At 40.9% G+C, this 20299-nt stretch overlaps 2 protein-coding genes across 4 annotated transcripts in view; one reads left to right on the forward strand and one right to left on the reverse strand.

The window, feature by feature from the left end:
• MOSPD2 (motile sperm domain containing 2) overlaps positions 1–2452 on the reverse strand; it is an 84520-nt gene extending 82068 nt beyond the window's left edge. For all 3 annotated transcript variants that reach the window (XR_011565272.1, XM_070784157.1, XM_070784156.1), the window contains exons 1-2: positions 2295–2452; positions 2081–2150 (exon numbers count right to left, since the gene is read on the reverse strand). Coding sequence is in view for 2 of the 3 variants with exons in the window: in XM_070784157.1 (XP_070640258.1) it covers positions 2081–2150; positions 2295–2321 (97 nt within the window). In the remaining variant the exon portion in view is untranslated. The remainder of the gene's footprint in view (positions 1–2080; positions 2151–2294) is intronic.
• A 248-nt stretch (positions 2453–2700) lies between these two features.
• FANCB (FA complementation group B) overlaps positions 2701–20299 on the forward strand; it is a 36792-nt gene continuing 19193 nt past the window's right edge. The window contains exons 1-3 of the mRNA XM_070783435.1: positions 2701–2808; positions 14117–15181; positions 19453–19605. Coding sequence (XP_070639536.1) covers positions 14249–15181; positions 19453–19605 — 1086 coding nt within the window. The 5' untranslated portion in view covers positions 2701–2808; positions 14117–14248. The remainder of the gene's footprint in view (positions 2809–14116; positions 15182–19452; positions 19606–20299) is intronic.

Below are 20299 nucleotides of genomic sequence, written 5' to 3' on the forward strand. Positions count from 1 at the left end.
ATGTATTGAGAACTGTGCTAAGTATACAGAGGGGAATCAGACCCTGCCCTCATGGCCCACAGGTTGCCCCAGACCCACATTTTACTGAAGGAAATGAACAATAATAAGTCAACAAATAAACGAGGGAGGTTACAGGTGATGATAACCATAAAGGAGACAAGACAGGGAGGCCATTTAATAACCAGAGTTATAGGTTATGATAAGAACTGTAATGGAGACAAGACAGGGAGGCCATTTAATAAACAGCAAAGGTCTCTCAGATACATTTAAACCAAGATGGAAAAGCAGAACCTAGCTATGCTTGGTGGAGTCTTCCAGACAGAGAAATGGAAAGGTCCCGAGATGGAAACAGACTCAAGTCAGTTTGAAGGGCATAAAAGAAGCTGGTCACACTATTTTGTGGGTCACATCTGTAGGTTATGATGTTAATTTTGTGCATCAGTGTACCAGGGAGTCATAGGTTTTCAACGTAAGTATTCTTTAATGAACTGTCGCTTCAGTGATGTGTATGAGTGTGTACTAGACTGCAATATATAATACATTTCTTATTGTGGGCAGTGGTGAAATCTGCACTGAGCAAGAAAAGTAGTAACATGAGGATGGTGTTGCAGGCCACCAAAAATAACTGAGATTTTTTTTTTTTTCCTAAACACAGTAGAACGGTACTAGAGGGTTTTAAGCTGAGGAGGGCCATGATCTAATTAGATATGCCAGCGTTGCCAAAAGATTACTACAGTGAATTCAGAAGACCTATTTGAGCAAATTATTTACTCTCTCCAGAGTTCACTTTCTTCATTGTAAAAATGAGAAGGTTGGACGGAGATGACCTTTAAGATTTTATCTATTACTAAATTCTCCTGGCTGTATCCTGCTTCCTCCCTTGGGCCTAAGTAAACAACTATTGGTGAGTACTAGCACATTAGGTCAAGTTCTGGGTTACTTCACAATATTATAAACTATACAGCTAAGAATTATGTTTCCCTAGAAATCAATTTTAGAATTATCTCTTTACTGGAACCAGTTATCTCATTGGGCTGAAAGTGAATTAAATGCTTTTGCAACTCTCCGGTACAAGATTTGGGGTGTGAGGAAAATTGACAGGGAGGGATGAAAAGATTTACTGATCAGGTTATTCAGAACACATTTCTTTATTTGTTCTAGGTTATTACTGACATACAAGCTAGTGCCATCTAAAGTTGCAGGGAACCCTCAGCACTGAAGTCAAGATGTAGAAGCTGAACTTCTTCCATGTAACCAAAAAGGCTACTGCGGAAAACTACTTACTGAGAGCCTACTATATGCTAACCCCATGCTACACAGTTTGCTATACATATTTTCATTTAATCCTCCTAGTTAGTCAAACTTCACAAATATGGAATCAGGGGCTCAGAAAAGACAAGCAAGCTATTAAGAGGCAGGGTCAGGACTGGTCTTTAGTCTGTACTTAAATTATCCTGAAGGATTTTGAAAATTACTGTACAGGTATTAAATCATCAGTTAAATATTGGACAACTCCAGTTATCTGTGACATATGGACAGAGAGGTTCACCCAATAAATCAATTTGGGACGCACAGGTACTTTGCTAGGTACAGTGTGAGATGAAAAGAACCTGCTCCAGCACAGGGGGGCCTACTTCGCGGGCACCTGCTGGGTTGTATAAAGTGGAATTAGGCAAACTAACCTAGGGATTCAGATACCCAATTAAGCACACGTGAATAGTATTTCGGCAATTTCCAGGTTCATTTTCTCGGTTGTTGTTCCTGACAGGTCACCAGAGGAACGGCGTCACCTGAGCTGAGGGCCTAACAAGTGTCCTGAAAGTTCCATAAACTCGAGATACTCGAAACACGAATTTCTAACTCACATTAACCCTTTAGGAAGCAAGAGACACGTCACTTGCCCAACTGGAGCAGTATCCTTGCCATATTAAGGAGAGAAAACCTAGAAAACGTAGAAGGCATGGTCCTCGTGAGGATCGAAATGGTACCTATCGGCTTCCACAGAGACCAAGCAAACATCTCAGCAAAGTTGGGGCCGCTCATGGCATACCTGCCTCAACACCAAGATCGCGGTACCCACCTGTCACATACTCAGCTTCAAACCTCCGTCGAACCTCAGAGATGAGCCTGGCTTTATTCTGGGCTTGATACTAGAAGAGAGAAACGAAGGGACGCTTAGACGTTACAGGCACCATCTCACTTCCCCTCAGCCCAGCCCACCTGCACCTGGGCGTGCGGCCCCCTCGCCTCAGAGGCGGCTTCGGGGTCCGGCAGTGATCTGGTCAGCTCCTCACCTCGGCGATAGTCGCGGTCGTGGACATGATCAGAGTTGGCGTCGCTCCTTTCCACAGCTGCGGTCCGAATATCTCAGCACTGGGCAAGCTGGCCAGAAGGTAAAGAGGGAAGGGCGGGAGGTGGAGGCGGTCGCGTGACAACGGAAGGAAGGCGGAAGCGTCGCCACGCCGCCCAATCTGGTGTGTCCGCTCGGGTCTGGAGGCGGGACCAGGCCCTCAACCTGGCTTTCCATTCGCTTCGCGTTCGGGCCCCGCCCCCGACGTCCTGAACTGCGGACCCTCCCCCGCCAGCCCGCGAATCTCGGGCTCTTCCCTTGCAGAGATCCGCCCCTGCGAGCTCCGCCTGCCATTCACTTTTACAATATTCCCCGGAGGCCCCGCCTCCTCAGGCTCCCATGGCAACCGAGTTCTGGCCGGATGGGCAGGCTCCGCCTCCTCTGCGCTGGACGCAGCCTCCGGCCTGGACCTCCCAAGATGCAGCGCGAAGGCGGGAGGTTTGGAGCTGCAGGACACTGTACGTATTTTTGGCGTTGCTGCTGCTGGGTTGTTGCTATTGTGCTGAGCAAGGGTCTCACGCGTAGAGGTAGGGCTGGCGGCTTGTTCCCTGACCCGACCTTCGCCGAGAGGTAGCGGGGCTGGGCTTGGCTCCCCTAGTCCCATTATTGCGGAAGACCGGTTAGGAAGTAGGCATCCCCAGGCCTGTGCACCTCTTTCTCTGGAATGACAACTAGATTATTCCTAGTGCTTTCTCTGTTTGAGAATTACTTCACTTGCAACTTTCTTCACTTCTGCAGCATCTTTCTCACTTGGAGTGTGAGGTACTTAACAAAGGATTTAACTTTGAAATTTTTGAAACAGTTATGTAAAGTTTAAAGATACAAAGCGTCTTCAGTTCAGTTCAGTCGCTCGGTTGGTCGTGTTCGACTCCTTGCGACCCATGGACTGCAGCACGCCAGGCCTCCCTGTCCATCACCAACTCCCGGAGTTCACTCAAACTCAGATCCACTGAGTTGGTGATGCCATCCAACCATCTCATGCTCTGTCGTCCCCTTCTTCTCTCGCCTTCAATCTTTGCTAGCATCAGGGTCTTTTCCAGTGAGTCAGTTCTTTGCATCAGGAGGCCAAAGTATTGGAGTTTCAGCTTCAGCATCAGTCCTTCCAATGAATATTCAGGACTGATTTCCTTTAGGATTGACAGGTTGGATCTCCTTGTAGTCCAAGGGACTCTCAAGTCTTCTCCAACACCACAGTGCAAAAGCATCAATTCTTTGGCGCTCAACTTTCTTTATAGTCCAACTCTCACATCCATATATGACTACTGGAAAAACCGTAGCTTTGACTGGACCTTTGTTGGCAAAGTAATGTCTCTGCTTTTTAATATGCTGTCTAGGTTGGTCATAGCTTTTCTTCCAAGGAGCAATTGTCTTTTAATTTCATGGCTGCAGCCACCATCTGCAGTGATTTTGGAGCCCAAGAAAATAAAGTGTCTTGCTGTTTCCATTGTTTCCCCATCTGTTTGCCATGAAGTGATGGGACCAGACGCTTACTCCTTCGAAGGAAAGTTATGACCAACCTAGATAGCATATTCAAAAGCAGAGACATTACCTTGCCAACAAAGGTTCGTCTAGTCAAGGCTGTGGTTTTTCCTGTGGTCATGTATGGATGTGAGAGTTGGACTGTGAAGAAGGCTGAGCACCGGAGAATTGATGCTTTTGAACTGTGGTGTTGGAGAAGACTCTTGAGAGTCCCTTGGACTGCAAGGAGATCCAACCAGTCCATTCTGAAGGAGATCAGCCCTGGGATTTCTTTGGAAGGAATGATGCTAAAGCTGAAACTCCAGTACTTTGGCCACCTCATGCGAAGAGTTGACTCATTGGAAAAGACTCTGATGCTGGGAGGGATTGGGGGCAGGAGGCGAAGGGGACGACAGAGAATGAGATGGCTGGATGGCATCACTGACTAGATGGACATGAGTCTGAGTGAACTCCGGGAGTTGGTGATGGACAGGGAGGCCTGGCGTGCTACGATTCATGAGGTCACAAAGAGTTGGACACGACTGAGCGACTGATCTGATCTGATGGGACCGGATGCCATGATCTTAGTTTTCTGAATGTTGTTTTAAGCCAACTTTTTCACTCTCCCCTTTCACTTTCATCAAGAGGCTCTTTAGTTCTTCTTCACTTTCTGCCATAAGGGTGGTGTCATCTGTGTATCTGAGGTTATTGATATTTCTCCCGGCAATCTTGATTCCAGCTTGTGCTTCATCCAGCCTGGTATTGTGCGTGATGATGTCTAAATTAAGATAGTTCTCACTTGGGGCGGTTTTGCCCCCGGGGGGACTTTTTGACTGTGTCTGGAGACATTTTTGCTTGTTGCAACAGAAAACTGCAAAGAAATTATAAGAAGAAAAGAACAGTCCCTATACTCCCACCAGCCATAGTCAAACAGGATGGACACTTGAGCATGATTTCCCCCAAACTTTCTTATCTTTATTATGGGGGAAAATGAACATTGTGTTCATTTTATTTGTAATATTGTATTTGAATATATCCTTGAAACAGTATCTCAAGCATGGCTAAAGTGTCTGTCTGGCTCCACTCCCCTACTCTGATATCCTTCTTCTCCAGAATAGACAGTCACCAGGATTTGTCATGAATCCTGACACCTTTGCTTTTTAATTTTGGACCAGGCTGCCTATGTTGGAGGGAGAAGGCAATGGCAACCCATTCTAGTACTCTTGCCTGGAAAATCCCATGGACGGAGGAGTCTGGTAGGCTGCAGTCCATGGGGTTGCTGAGTCAGACACGACTGAGCGACTTCACTTTCACTTTTCACTTTCATGCATTGGAGAAGGAAATGGCAACCCACTCCAGAATTCTTGCCTGGAGAATCCCAGGGACAGGGGAGCCTGGTGGGCTGCCGTCTATGGGGTTGCACAGAGTCGGACACGACTGATGCGACTTAGCAACAGCAGCAGCCTATGTTTGAATCCTGTCTCTGTCATTTCCAATCTGCAGGCCTTTGTGAAGATCCTTAAATTCCATGTCTCAGTTTCCCCATCTGAGGATAATAGTACCTATAGCATAAGGATGTTCTGGGGAATAAGTACATTAGTCCAAAGTGCTTAGAACAGTGCCTGGCACAGAAAATGCAGTCAGGGAATGTAGCCATTGGAGGTAAACAAAGCATATTATGCTATTTTATCTGTTTTGATTTTTATGCATAATATACTACAGTATACATATTTCTGCAACTTAATATTTTTTCATTTGATTTTTGAAATCAAGCCACAGTGTTGCTGTTCAGTCTAAGTCCTGTCTGACTCTTTGCAGCCCCTTGGACTGCAGCACACCAGGCTTCCCTGTCCTGAGTTTGCTGTCTCCCTGAATTTGCTCAAATTTATGTCCATTGAGTAGATGGTGCTATCTAACCATTTCATCCTCTGCCTCCCCCTTCTCCTTTTGCCTTCAGTCTTTCCCAGATTAGGATCTTTTCCAATGAGTCATCTGCATCAGGTGGCCAAAGTATTGTGGCTTTAGCGTCAGTCTTTCCAATGAATGTTCAGGGTTGATTTCCTTTAGGATGGACTGGTTGGATCTCCTTGCTGTCCAAGGGTCTGCTCCAACACCACAATTCGAAAGCATCAGTTCTTTGGCGCTCAGCCTTCTTTATGGTCCAACTCTCATATCCGTGCACGACTACTGAAAAAACCATAGCTTTGACTAGATGGACCTTTATCAGCAAAGTAATGTCCCTGCTTTTTAATATGCTGTCTAGGTTTGTCACAGATTTTCTTCCAAAGAGCAAGCGTCTTTTAATTTCATGGCAGCAGTCACCATCCACAGTGATTTTGGAGCTCAAGAAAATAAAATCTGTCACTGCTTTCATTTTTTTTCCCCATCTATTTGCCATGAAGTGATGGGACCAGATGCCATGATCTTAGTTTTCTGAATAGTCTGAGTTTTAAGCCAGCTTTTTTGCTCTCCTCTTTCACCTTCATCAAGAGGCTCAATGATACACATCTAATTCATTCCTCTTAGCTATAATATGATATTCCATCCATATCTATTCATTCCCCTATTGGTGGTCATTGAAGTTTTTGCTTTTTTTTAAAAAAATAGCACAGTGAACATTCCAGAAAAAAGTCTTCATTATTATGTAGGATTATTTCTCTGGGTTAATATCTAGAAATGAAATTTCTAAGTGTATGCATTTCTGTTCACTGCCAGGTTGTCTTCCAAAGTCTCCCTTTAATTAAGTACTTGTAACTATTTCCTAATTTATGACTTCACCTCCAGTGTCACTTCACTCCCCCATCTTCAACACTGTCACCAGGATCTTTATTACTCAAAAGTACAATCCTGTGGTTTCTATTTTTGAAATCTTTCAGTGGTTTAACATTCCTTAGAGAAAGTTAGAAGTCCTTAGTATGGCATCAAGAACCTTTAATCTTTCCTGATTTTCTCAGTGGATCACATTCATTCAAATTTCAGATACACTAAGTGTTGCTGGGAAAGGCAAAGGGGAGATTTGACTCTGGGCAGGCCTCAACAAATGACTTCTAGTTATATAGGTAGAAGAAGTTTTAACAGTGAACCTATTCTGTAGCCAAGTTAATTTACTAGGTAAACAATGTCCTGTATGTTGGAAAAATGATTATCTCTGTGTATTATGCTCATAAGATTATGTTTACTATTATGAGGTGAAGTTTACAGTTGAGTGTCGTAATTCTACCTTTTTCCCAAAGGTAGAATTCCAAAGACACTTCCCACTGGTTGCAGTCTATCGATTGGTTTCTTAGAGAATTTTATAGCTTTCATATGTAGATAATATAGTGCTCTTTTAGGATCTTCCTGTACCAGACCTGGTTCTGAAATTTATAATGCCAAATGTATTTATTAGCATTTAACAGAAACATTGTTTATTTGTTGGCAGACTGGGAGAGAAGGATGGATAAGGGTGATAATTTGTTGCCTATATTTAGGTTAGCATGTATCATTTTTCTAATATACTCACACATCTGTTTTCATTTTATGTGTAAAATATACAGTCAACTTTGATGTGTGGCGATACAGAACAGGAAAAGCTCAAATTAACTGCCTAGTATTTTATAAATAATCTGCATCCAAATCTTCCTTCCTGCTGCTTTCTTTCCCCCAGCCTCCTCCAGAGCTGCGACTGGAGGTAAAACTTAACTGGTTTGAGTTACCTGTTTTTTTCTGCAGCCACTGTTGTAAGAGTACTAAGTAAAAAGTCAAATGACTAATAGGCTAGAATACTAAGCCTGGTGTCCTGATTTGATTAATCAAGACTTGTTTATATTGGTTTAAGAACCTCTACATTGAACCTTAGTTTTACTTGTTTCCAGATTATTTCTATCTTAAAAATGAATATTACCACTTATTCCATAGCTTTAAAGTTTTGTCTTGTGAACATATGCTCAGAACTTTTACCTTTAATGTAGATGTTGCATTAGTATAAAATAAAACAGATATTCACAGATATGTGAATTCAGTAAGCATAGAGATTATTATAGAAAGTTTGAAGGAAAAAAGTTATTTTTATAAATTAATAGTTTAGCTTCTGATTTTTAGCTCTGAAGATGATCCATGTAAAATAACTTATCTTGAAAATGTGCATGTTTTTGCAGTAGTACTTAAAAATAAAAAATAGCCTTTCATATAACAGCTGTGTTTTTAAATCTATTTGAATCTAAGTCCATGAGAATAAGTTTGCTTTTTGCCTAGAGCTCATGCTCAAAGCTTGTAGCAGTGGTTTGCAACTTTTTATCTCTATTATCACTCAGCGTCTATCTTTCCAGGTCATAGTTCAGGGATACAAATCATAGACTTGGGGGCTGGTGGGGGTGGGGGTGGGGGAGTACAGCAGTAGGTGCATGCAAAACTTTTGAATTAGGGGCCAGTTACCAGATAAGTTTATGTTTTAGAACAATAACTGAGGTAGCATAAATGAATGGACATATTGGAGGAGAGAGAGACTAGAGTAAGGAAGGCTGATAAAGGGCGTTCACTGCAGCCTAAATGAGGGATGAAAGCCTGAACCATCACAGACACAACTGGGACAGAAAATTGTAAGAAAGAAGTTTCTAAGTTAAGGAACTTAGTGATAGCATTAAAAGATACAATGTAAGGTGCCTGATTTTCCTAACTCTTCACATTTTGAAGGGGCAACAGTACATACTCTAAAGTTTATTGAAGGGGATGATTCTACTGACCTTTTAGCACTGAGATCCTGCTTACTCCTGCCACACTTGTGGGTAAACCAGAGCATTGTGTTGATGACCCATTAGTTGTGACATTTAATATTAAAATTAACAAAATCCTTTTCTGGATGTAAGTTATTTTTGTTTATTTTCAGTATTAGGAAGTCAAGACCTTTTGAAGTGAGTAGGTAGTAAAAGACGATGAGTTCTTAGATCTTTACCTCCGAATATATAATGTTAAAAAAAATATCATTTAGTGCCAAAAAAGCAAATTCTGTTAGAAGTCTCCTAAGAGGTCTGAGATGTCTGTGGGAAATTTGAAATCAAGAAGTTATTAGTCATACATTTTCATGTAATGTAACTAATTTCATGTAAAACAGTTTCACAAGTAAAAGCTGTGCCTTTGGTTTCACTACCTATCTGCTTTACTGATAAAGCTGAAGCTGCTCTGAGATACCTGTTTTCCCAGATCTTTGCATGAGTTGCCTAACAAGCCAGGAAGTCATTTGGCTTTTGCTAGTTTGTATTATCCAGTATCTCCAGTTGCTTCAGTAATTCTTCTAGAAATTCTCAAAAACGATATCATAAATTTGATTTGAAAAGAAATGTGTAACAGATTACTCCCAAATTTAGCAATGTAAAACAACAAACATTCATTATCTTAAAATATCTGAGGACCAGGTTTTTGGGAACAGTTTAGGGGTGGTTCTGGCTCAGAAAGGCTTGACTGGAGCTGGGAGATGTGATCCCAGGAAGGCTCACTCACATGGCTCTTGGCAAAAGGCCCCCGTCCCTTGCTGGCTGTTGGCAGGAAGCCACAGTTCTTTGCTGTGTGTGCATCTCCACAGGGCTGCCCAAGTGTCTTAATGATATGGCAGGTGATTTTCCCTAGTGCAAATGATCCAAGGAAGAGGTCACTGAGGAAGCCACCATGCTCTGTGACCCACTCTTCTTCTGTATTCTGTGCCTGGAAATGAGTCATGATGACCAGGCCTCATTCAAGGAGAGGAGATTTAAGTGCCACTTCTTAATGACAGGAGTTTCAAAGAAATTTGTGAGGGTCTTTAAAACCACAAGTGATGTATTTTCAGAAGTTCGACAATAAGGTGCAGCGTCTCCAACTTGAATGATCTAATATGCTTTTAAGTAGAGTTGCCTGTAAATCAAGTCATTTTAATAAAATGCAGGCAACATTAAGTTAAATTAATAGATTATGCTTCAGTGATACTTTTTTTCTAATTGGATTGTTGGTAGATTTTTATAATAAAAGAACAAAACCTAAGCCTTTGGAGTTTGCTTCTCATTCAAAAGAGGAAAACTATATTACTTACTTGTACATGACCTCGTTTTCATTTATTTCTAAAGTACTTGATTTTCTTGGTGTAAATAATCCACAAATAAGAGAAAAGAGAGTATGAGTTAGAGTTATTTAAAGTGACAAGAGACCTTTCAGCATTCACAAACTATTAAGTATACAGTTGCTCTGATGTTTCTAAGATTAGGTACTGTATGAACCAGAGCTAGCCATGATGATGAGAATGATAGTAGCTAACCTTTTCTAGCACTTTCTATGGGCCAGGTTCTATTTCAAGTGAGTTCTATTCGTTAATTCTAATACCTTGTAGGTTTGGTGCTGTTATTGCACCCTCTTACATAGATGTGGATGTGAGGTGGCATAAAGAGACTAAATAACTTGCTGTAAATCATACATCTAAGGAAAAGCAGGCCCACCATTCAGAGGGTGCTCTGATGGTTCTTAGCATATGCTAAGCATTTGGTAACTGTTACAGGAGTGACTCCTGGGGCCAAACTATGGTGGAGGTAATGAAGATAATGGCCACCTCCTTCCAAAAGTCCCATGCATGCACTGCTACACTCAGTGCCCCCGACCCTGCAACAGGCCACCGCTGACCCATGCCTCTGCTGGAGACTCCTGGACACTCACGGGCAAGTCTGGGTCAGTCTCTTGTGGGGTCTCTGCTCCTTTGTCCTGGGTCCTGGTGCACACAAGGTTCTGTTTGTGCCCTCCAAGAGTCTGTTCCCCAGTCTTTTGTAAGTTCTGGCAGCTCTATGGTGGGGTTAATGGCAACCTCCTCCAAGTGGGCTTATGCCATACCCAGGGCTCCTGCACCCAGAGCCCCTGCCCATGTGGTAGTCCACTGCTGACCCGTACCCCTGCAGGAGACACTCAAACACAGTTCTGGCTCAGTCTCTGTGGGGTCTCTGGTCCTGGTGCACACAAAGTTTGTTTGAGCCCTCTGAGTGTTTCTGGTGGGTATGGGGTTTAATTCTAAACACGATTTTGCCACCCCTACCATCTTGCTGGGGCTTCTTCCTTTGTTCTTGGGCCTGGGGTATCTCCTCACAGTTGATCGAGCACCGCACAGCTGCTACTCCATCTGGTCCTATCACTTCATGGCAAACAGATGGCCAAACAGTGGAAATAGCAGCAGACTTTATTTTTGGGGGGCTCCAAAATCACTGCAGATGGTGACTGCAGCCATGAAATTAAAAGACGGTTGCTCCTTGGAAGAAAAGCTATGACCAACCTAGACAGCATATTAAATAGCAGAGACGTTACTTTGCCAACAAAGGTCCATCTAGTCAAAGCTATGGTTTTTCTGGTAGTCATGTATAGATGTGAGAGTTGGACTATAAAGAAAGCTGAGTGCTGAAGAATTGATGCTTTTGAACTGTGGTGTTGGAGAAGACTCTTGAGAGTCCCTTGGACTGCAAGGAGACCCAACCAGTCCATCCTAAAGGAAATCAGTCCTGGGTGTTCATTGGAAGGACTGATGCTGAAGCTGAAACTCCATTACTTCGGCCACCTGATGGGAAGAGCTGACTCATTGGAATAAGACCTTGATCCTGGGAAAGATTGAGGGCAGGAGGAGAATGGGACGACAGAGGATGAGATGGTTGGATGGCATCACTGACTCACTGGACCTGAGTTTGGGTGGACTCCGGGAGTTGGTAATGGACAGGGAGGCCTGGCATGCTGTGGTCCATGGGGTCGCAAAGAGTTGGACACGACTGAGCGACTGAACTGAACTGACTGGAGTGATTCAGCATACATAGCCAGTGAATGAAGAGACTTCACCATCTTTTTCTTACATGTTTTCTCACATGGGTTCAATGGAGGGGGTGTTCTTTGTTCTTTATTCTGCCTTACTTATTGTCTCAAGTTGCCTTTCTTATACCCAGTCTTCAGAGCAAGGGAATACGTGCCAGGACAATGTAGTGGTTAGAAATATAGGGTCAGGAGCCAGAGGGCCCCTCTTCTAAATCTAGTGCCATTGCTGATTAGCTTTGTAACCTTGGGAAATTTTCTGACCTTCATTAAAATACAGTTTTCTCATTTAAGAAGCAGGGCACCTAAAGCCAGTGCTCTGGGACAACCCAGAGGGATAGGGTGGGGAGGGAAGTGCGAGGGGGGTTCAGGATGGGGGGGACACATGTATACCTGTGGCCGATTCATGTTGATGTAAGGCAGGAACCATCACAATATTGTAAAGTAATTATCCTCCAATTAAAATAAATTAAAAAATTAAAAGATGGGATATTAAGAATACTTACTTTATTTTTTTTTTTTTTTTTTTTTTCTGGTTTTAATTTTATTTTATTTTTAAACTTTACATAATTGTATTAGTTTTAAGAATACTTACTTTAAAAGAATGTTTGTGAGTATTAAATAATGCATGTATTGTACCTGGCATATAATAAGCATGAACAATTTATGGCTATTTTTTAATTCTTGTGTTCATTACAATATCTAATCCTCTGTTTTTTTTCTACTTTGAATAAGAGTAGTGACTTCCTTAGGATGTAAAACTGCATTGCTTTTGCAAAATAAGATTTAAATTTTATTTCTATTACTCCTATGAAGATTTTTTTTTAAGTCATGCTACAGCATTTCCTGGTTTCCACCACTCCCCCCGCCCCCGTCCCCCACCTCACCGGGCTTTCATTTTGGCTGTCAAGTCTGTAGAAACTCCTTTCTCAGGGAGGCAGAAACCCAAGGGCCTGGGCTATGGAAGCAATCCTAATATGAATCCTTGACTGACTGAGATGTCATTGTAGAGGGGCTAAGACGTAGAGGGAGAAACCAGGTTAGGACTATATGTTTGAGAGACAGAGGTAGAACCCTTAAGAAATTCTCTGAGCCGGAAAGTTTGTGGTTCTTTATAATGGAGCACATGTACCTTTTAAGAGATGCTGTTAACATTCATTTATCTTCTGTGATGTGCTTGTTTGCCTTCTTTGCAAACTGTGTTTTTTAAGGGCTCTACAGAAATGATATTTGGGATACAGACTTTAGTCAGACACGACTAAGCGACTTCACTTTCACTTTTCACTTTCAAGCATTGGAGAAGGAAATGGCAACCCACTCCAGTATTCTTGCCCGGAGAATCCCAGGGATGGGGGAGCCTGTTGGGCTGCCGTCTATGGGGTCGCACAGAGTCGGACACGACTGAAGCGACTTAGCAGCAGTAGTAGCAGATGCAAGAATGAATATGAATTGCAGGACACATTGGGCTTCCCCCGTGGCTCAGCCGGTAAAGAATCCCCCTGTAATGCAAGAGACACGGGTTTGATCTCTGGGCGGGGCAGGTCCCTTGAAGGAGTGCATGGCAACCCACTCCGGTATTCCTGCTTGGAGAATCCCATGGACAGAGGAGCCTGGTGGGCTACAGTCCCTAGGGTTGCAAAGAGTCAGACAGGACTGAAGCAACTGAGCGCATAGTCGATTAACAATGCGGTTTCAGCTGAACAACTGAGGGACTCAGCTCCGCATACACATGTATCCGCTTCATTCTTTCTGGGGCTATTAGTTGTTCTCCACTCTTCTCGAGTAGCATATCGGACACCTTCCAACCTGGGAGACTCATCTTTCAGTGTCAAATCTTTTTGCCTTTTATACAGTTCATGGTGTTCCTCATGGTAAGTATACTAGGGTGGTTTGCTATTCCCTCCTCCAGTGGATCATGTTTTGCCAGAACTCTCAAAACTCTCTGGTCTGACCTGTTGGTCTTGGGTGACCCTGCACGACATGGCTCATAGCTTCATTGAATTATGTAAGCCCCGTTGCCACAACAAGGCAGTGATCCATGAAGGGGATACATATATCCATTCTCCCCTAAGCCCCGCTCCCATCCAGGCTGCCACATAACACTCAGCGGAGTTCCCTGTGCTATACAGTCGTTTCTTGCTGGTTATCCATTTTAAATATAGCAGGGTCTACATATCTATCCCCAACCCCCCAACTATCCCTTCTCCCCATCCTTTCCCTGCCCCGCAACCATAAGTTCATTCTCTAAGTCTGTGAGTTTGATTCTGTTTCATAAATAAGTTCGTTTGTATAATTTCTTTTTTGATTCCGTATATAAGGGATGTCATATGGTATTTCTCCTTTTCCGTCTGGCTTCACTCAGTGTGACAATCTCTAGGTCCATCCATGTTGCTGCGAATCGTGTTATTGAGATACAGTTTTTGATAAATGTGGCATTGTTAAGATAGCATAAAAAGCTAAAAAATGTTAATAATGTTTACAGTTACCTGTGTAATAGTTCTCTAACAAAAACATGTGTTTTCTTTTCAGCTCTGCCTACTCAGTGGCAGTTTCCCTCATTTCATTTTTAGGTTTAAAAGCATCAACTGGAATTGACTTGCTTTCAAAAACTGGACCAACACAAATTGGACTTGATACTGTAGATTCACTAGCAAACAAGCAATGTCATCTACTGAACAAGAAAGGTTCTGCTGTTATAATGGAGAAGTCCTTATTTTTCATTTGTCTGAAGGAAATTTTGTAGATGAAGGGCCTAAAAAAACACCTGTGTTACATGTCAGAAGAATGGTATTTGGCAGAGGACCAGAGGGATTTGTTCAGAAATCCACTGGATTCTTTAGCATGAAAGAAGAATACTCTCATTTAAAAATTATGTGTTGCGACTGTGTTTCAGATTTCAGAACTGGAATCAATCTGCCTTATGTTATGATACAGTGCATTAAAGAAGAGAACATTTTCAAATATTTTCTACTGTTGCTTCATGGTACCAATAAATTTGAAAAGTGTTTGAGTTTTAGACTAGGCTATGAGATGAAGGACAGTATAAGGGTCCTTAATGGCCCTTTAGTTTTATGGAGACATGGTCAGACATTCTTTTATATCTCTTCTCAAACTGGCAAAGTTGTCACTGTGCCCATGAACTTTTCCTCTGTTGAGTGGGCAGGGGAGATTGAAAATCTAGGTATGGTTTTGTTAGGACCAAAGAGATGTTATTTATCTGCAGAAGGATGCACTCCAAAGCCTTCAAAATCAGATTATGCAACTTGGAATACCCACTTTTGTGCGTACTCTCTTGAAAGGGCAGAAATAATAAGTGATACATACATTATCCCTCCTGCTTATACCAGCATGATAACGTTTGTGCATGTCTATTCAACTGAGATTGTCAATGACCAGTTAAGAATGTCTCTGATTGCCCTTACTCAAAAAAATCAGCTGATTTCATTCCTAAATGGGACTCCTACAAGTGTGTGCCAGCTTCCATTTGGAGATCCTTGTGCAGTTCAACTTGTGGATTCAGGTGAAGAAGAACTCCTTTTCATCATATCCTTTAAGTCCAGTCATGCTTGTGCTGTTTGGGAAAAGAGCTTTCAGGTATGGTACTTATAATCATTCAGTTGGCATCATCTTAGACCTACTAAGCATCCCTACGCTTCATAGGATTCATCCTAGAGTCTTATTGTCCAAATTGATTTTTAGTCCTGCACTTAAAAGGAAATCATGTATATTACAGCATTCCTTTTTCTTAAAATGATTATCTGAATGTTATTTAATAAGTTTTGCCTTGCCATTTTGAGTCATAAAATCCTTGAGTTTTTGGAAATACATGAATACATAACTACAATTATTATCTATCTATTTGTCTTTTACCATAACTGTTTCTAATTTTCATTAATGCAATAATAATTGGATTTGTATTTTTACTTAGAACAAGACCATAAGCCTTTTTGGGAAACTCAAATCAGTTATTGAACTTTGAAAAAGTTGGTAGTTGTTGTTTTAAACTTGAAATCTAGAGGAGTTGCTTGAAACCTGTCATCGTCCCTTTAGAGACAAATGATGGTTCTCCAGAGAAAAGCAACATGTTAATTTTTCTAGAAATTGTTGCTTAGAGAATTACATTATGTTACATTTTGAAACTCAGTTGTCCTCTGAAAAAGCATTCACATTTTATCTATATGTAGTCATATGTCTTTTAATGTAAGGTTTGAAATTGCTTTAAAATACTCACTGGTATTGAACGTTCAATAACAAGTAAAAAGGTGTAGAAAATGAGAAGGAAATTGGTGGACTGGAATTATGTATCTCCAATATCTCTCTGACCCTGATGTTTTGTTAACATTGCATCCCCCTGGCATAAGGCGTTTATCAGCATATTCAGTTATGTGTGCTGAAGTGTTAATAGTTTGGTATCTTCCAAAGCAGTTTTTAGTACTTTTTACAGCTTTTTAAGTTCTTGTGCTACTTGGGAAAACAAAAAGCAGATACTGCCTAACTTGATGTGCCCTGTCCATTTCATTAGAAGCTCAGTTAAAATGTCTCTCATTGGATTATCACCTTGATATGAAATATTGATAAATGTTTCAGAAAGCTTGAAAGGCTTTTTTTTTTTTATTTGAATGTGTATACGTGTATTTGTGTGTGTGGAAATAGGTTGAAATTATGTTTTATGAGACTTTTCCTTGTAGATTACCTTGATGCTAGTAGGAATTATGTGACCATGTGCAACCTCCGCAACACACAGAGGACTTAAATTCTCAAAAGGAAAATAATTTGAAAACTGTCCTGTTTTTATTTTGAGAGCAATCTTTAAAAGCTCATCACACTTTTATTTCAAGGTTTTGTGGGAAGGTAGCATTTTCTGTTTGAAGAAGTGGTGTGAGGAAAAGCATCTGTTAATAGTAAAGCCTATACTCCTTATTGGGGTCAGAGTAGTGGGAAGAACACTGTTAACCTTGGGTTTCAATCCCAGATGAACACCATACTAGTGTTACCTTAAGGGATGTATTTACATTTTGTGAACTCATTTTCTGTCTGTTTGAATTTGCCATCATCCTGCCTCGGAGAGGGGAGAATTCAATAAAATGACATTGTAAAGTGACTTGGACAGCACCTGGTGCTCAAGACAAGCCCAGAAAGTGGCAGCTACTATCATGTTGGACGAGGGCTGGGGCTGTCATCAGCAATGGTGCTTACCTAAGGTTCCCTCTTCACCTGGCTAAGGAGTAGTAACTTCCTGTCTCATTCATTCAGTGGAATAGTCCTCTCTTACTTGAAATGGATTCCCTGCTCAGACACCATAGAGCTCTGCCACCAACACGTTACCCAAGGCAGAAGACTGTATCACTGTTTGTACATGGGCCTGTAACTGGTGGGCTCCCTGCTTTGAAATCATATCCTAGGGTTCTTTTTCTACACTAGACCACCAGCCTTTCCACAGGTTATTTACCTCCATCTCTACTGGCAATCGCTATGCTACCTCTTTAGGGATTCTGTACTTCTAAGCTATTCTCAAGTGCCCAGTACTGAATGCTCGGGAGCTACATCCTGATACCTACAAGTTAAGCGCTTCTAGATTGTCTCTGATACCTTTCCACTCTGGGAGTTTCACAGCTCCTGTCCCTGTCATGGTGTTTATTTATACACCCCTACTTAAAAAGAAAACTTGATGTAGCTTACGGTAAAATACTTGATTACTTTAGCAACAAGAATAAAGTTTAAGAATCTACAGATAAAAGGGAGAATAACCATGTCAGAAAACCTGAGTTAAGGGAAGTAATTGCATTTGAGCAATACACTTCGTTTAGCAGTTAAGAGAAATATAAAGTAAATACAGGAGGTTTTGTAATTGAATGGAACATACTATTAAGGGGAAAAATATTTTTCTCGTTGCCTAGTGAAAGGAATTTCCTGTTTGTGGTATCAAGAGGTTTTAAATAGTAAAATGAATACATTATTGAGTAATAGAATGGTGCCTTTGATGGTTTTGCCCCCAAATGGGAGAAAACATCAGATGCAGTCTTCCTTTGCGTTGGCTATGGATTTCATCCATCCATCCTTTTGCTACTTCATTACAAACAGGAATTAAGGCAACTTACAAAGATAGGTGAACTACAAATAAGCATAAATTAGAATAAATAATGAAAATCAAGGTTACTGTGTTCTGAGATCAATGCTTCATAAAGGCCCTGGTCCTCAATCCAGTAATAGGGCTTGAAAGAGAGAGCTGAGTGTGGAGAAAAACATAATTAGCTTTTCTCCTAGGCTTTTTCTTTTGAGTAGAAGTTACCTCTGCAAGTTGTGACAAGTATCTTTGTAGCAGGCATTTCAAAATTGAGATCATTGTCAAGTATGTGTGAAACAGATAGTGGTGTGTTGTCAGGTAGAAAGAGGCCAGTATGTTTAGAGGTGTGCTGTCTGATATGGTCAGTAGTAACTGGCTGCAGGTGGTGATCCAGCATTTGCAGTGTGGCTGGTCAGATTTAGGATGTGTTGTCCATGTCAAATACACAGCAGATTTCAAAGGCTTAGTAGAAAGTGGGAGTAAAATATTAATAATTTTTCTTGATTCTGTTGAATTGAAGTGATAATATTTTAGCTAGACTAAAATGCCTTTCAAAAGTAAAATCACCTTTTTACTGCTACTAGATAATTTTCTTTTATTGGCTACTGGAAAATTGAAAGTCATGTATGTGCCCTGCCTTTGTGGTTCACCTATATTTCTTTTGATCAGCCCTCTTCTAGAGCTAGAGATTGCAGGTGTGTGTACATGCATGCATGCATAGCTCTGTGGTGGTTGCGTGCTGAGCACATTCTTTTTGCCAGTGTCTCTTGACATGGTTCATTATAATGCATGCTACTCATGGTGGGGTGGTGGGAGAAAGGGAGGCTATGGGCTTACAAATAAGCTTTCTCCTTGCATGAGTGAAAACTCACTGTTTTGAGTGAAACATCACTGCTTTGGAATTAGCCTTATAGGGGAAAGATCGATATTTGATTACGTAGCTTGAAGAGTCTTATGTATTCTTGCTTGAATGCAAGCTCCCCTCTACCTGGAAGATGATGTATCCATTCTTCTGGGGTTCTGCATGGGGGTTTCAGCTTTTCTGCCTGAGGGAGAAGGATCTGATCCTTCTGTTAGTTTTCCAGGGGATCAATCTGGAAGCCTTCAGCTTTATGGATCTTTAAGAAGTTGTCTTCTATTTTAAACTTGGGATTTCACGTTCTGGTATAAATTTAACAAATCATTCCAATAGGCTATGATGATTCTAGGTGCCCCACTATTAGGATCTCTTCCCTTCTGTGCCCCACATAATCACTATGTTCTCTCCTACCAGAATTCAGGATATATTAATTAATTATAATTTCATATGGACTCTTACTCTGCTTTGAGAGCTCTTAAAAGTGTTTGCTAGTACCTTCTAGTTACCTAATGCAACTGAATTCCTTGTGTAATTGGTTTGATCATAAATACATATCCACTAAGGCTCATGGAGTGAGGGTTATCCTTAAATTAACCAGTTAGAGAAAGAATCTTCACTAGAGTTAGTCATGAGAAGTGTTAACATTTATAAATTATAATAAAAATTTTATATAGGAATCAGGAATGTGACAGCCCCTGGACAAATGTTGATAAAATATTAAATAGAAGTATCTTGCTATCTACAAATTTATGACTCCTTGTGTCTTCTGATCTCCCAACATCTTTATTTTAGTTTGGTTCTTGGTGTTTGCACTACCATTTTCATGACTTACTTGTAAGGTCGAAGATGACAAAGTAGAACTACGTGCAGCAAAAGGATTTAGCTCACTTTATATGTATTCATGTGTTCCTTCTTTGTTCCTTCTTTACCACTCTCTTTCAGGTCGCTGCCAAATGGGAGAAAATTCGTTCAGTACTGATAGATGACTTCTTTGGAACTGGAACGGAACAAGTACTGCTACTTTTTAAGGACTCCTGGAATTCAGATTGCCGGAGTTCCTTTGAAATAATGGGCCATGACGCCTTTAACTGTTCGGTAGGTTCTGTTTACTTTTTATACATTACTTTAAGAACATTTTGGAAAATTTGAGTACTTTAAAGCTTTTGACTTACCTTTAAATATTTGTTTCATGCTTTTGACCCACCTTTTAAATATTTTGATTTCATACGTAAAACTTTGAGAACTTAAAAATACATACATTGAATCTTTTAAATAGTATATTGACTCTCCTTTCAACAGATGTTATACAATTGTATACCAAGTGTTATACAAACAGTATACCATTACTGTTTTTGGTGTAAATTTGAAATATAGTGTATCTGGTATTTGCTCGTGACAATACTGTAAATTAACTTCATCATTGCTTCTGAAGAGCACATTTTATGCCAATAAAGCATGGTGATATTAGATTTATTAAGGAATAAAATCAAGTGAAAGTGCTTTATTAAAAGAAGTAACAGTTCACAATGTGTTAAGATCTTGAACATAAGAGAAATAATACCCCGAAAGTTTCAGGCCTATCTTAAATACCTCTGAGCCTCGGTTTTTTTTTTTTGTAAAATGACAATAATTCTTATTTTCTCTAGTTAGGACATTTTATAAAAACCTAGTAAGCTAGAAAAAGAAAAAAAAAACAACCTAGTAAGCTGATACTTTTTGAGGCAGTATACAAATGTTCCGTGGGTGGTAATAGTGGTATTCATTTTTTTCCTAGTTAGGAGAAAATGGT

This window comes from Bos indicus, chromosome X, assembly GCF_029378745.1.
Source record: "Bos indicus isolate NIAB-ARS_2022 breed Sahiwal x Tharparkar chromosome X, NIAB-ARS_B.indTharparkar_mat_pri_1.0, whole genome shotgun sequence".
In the NCBI taxonomy this organism is placed as follows: Eukaryota; Metazoa; Chordata; class Mammalia; order Artiodactyla; family Bovidae; genus Bos; species Bos indicus.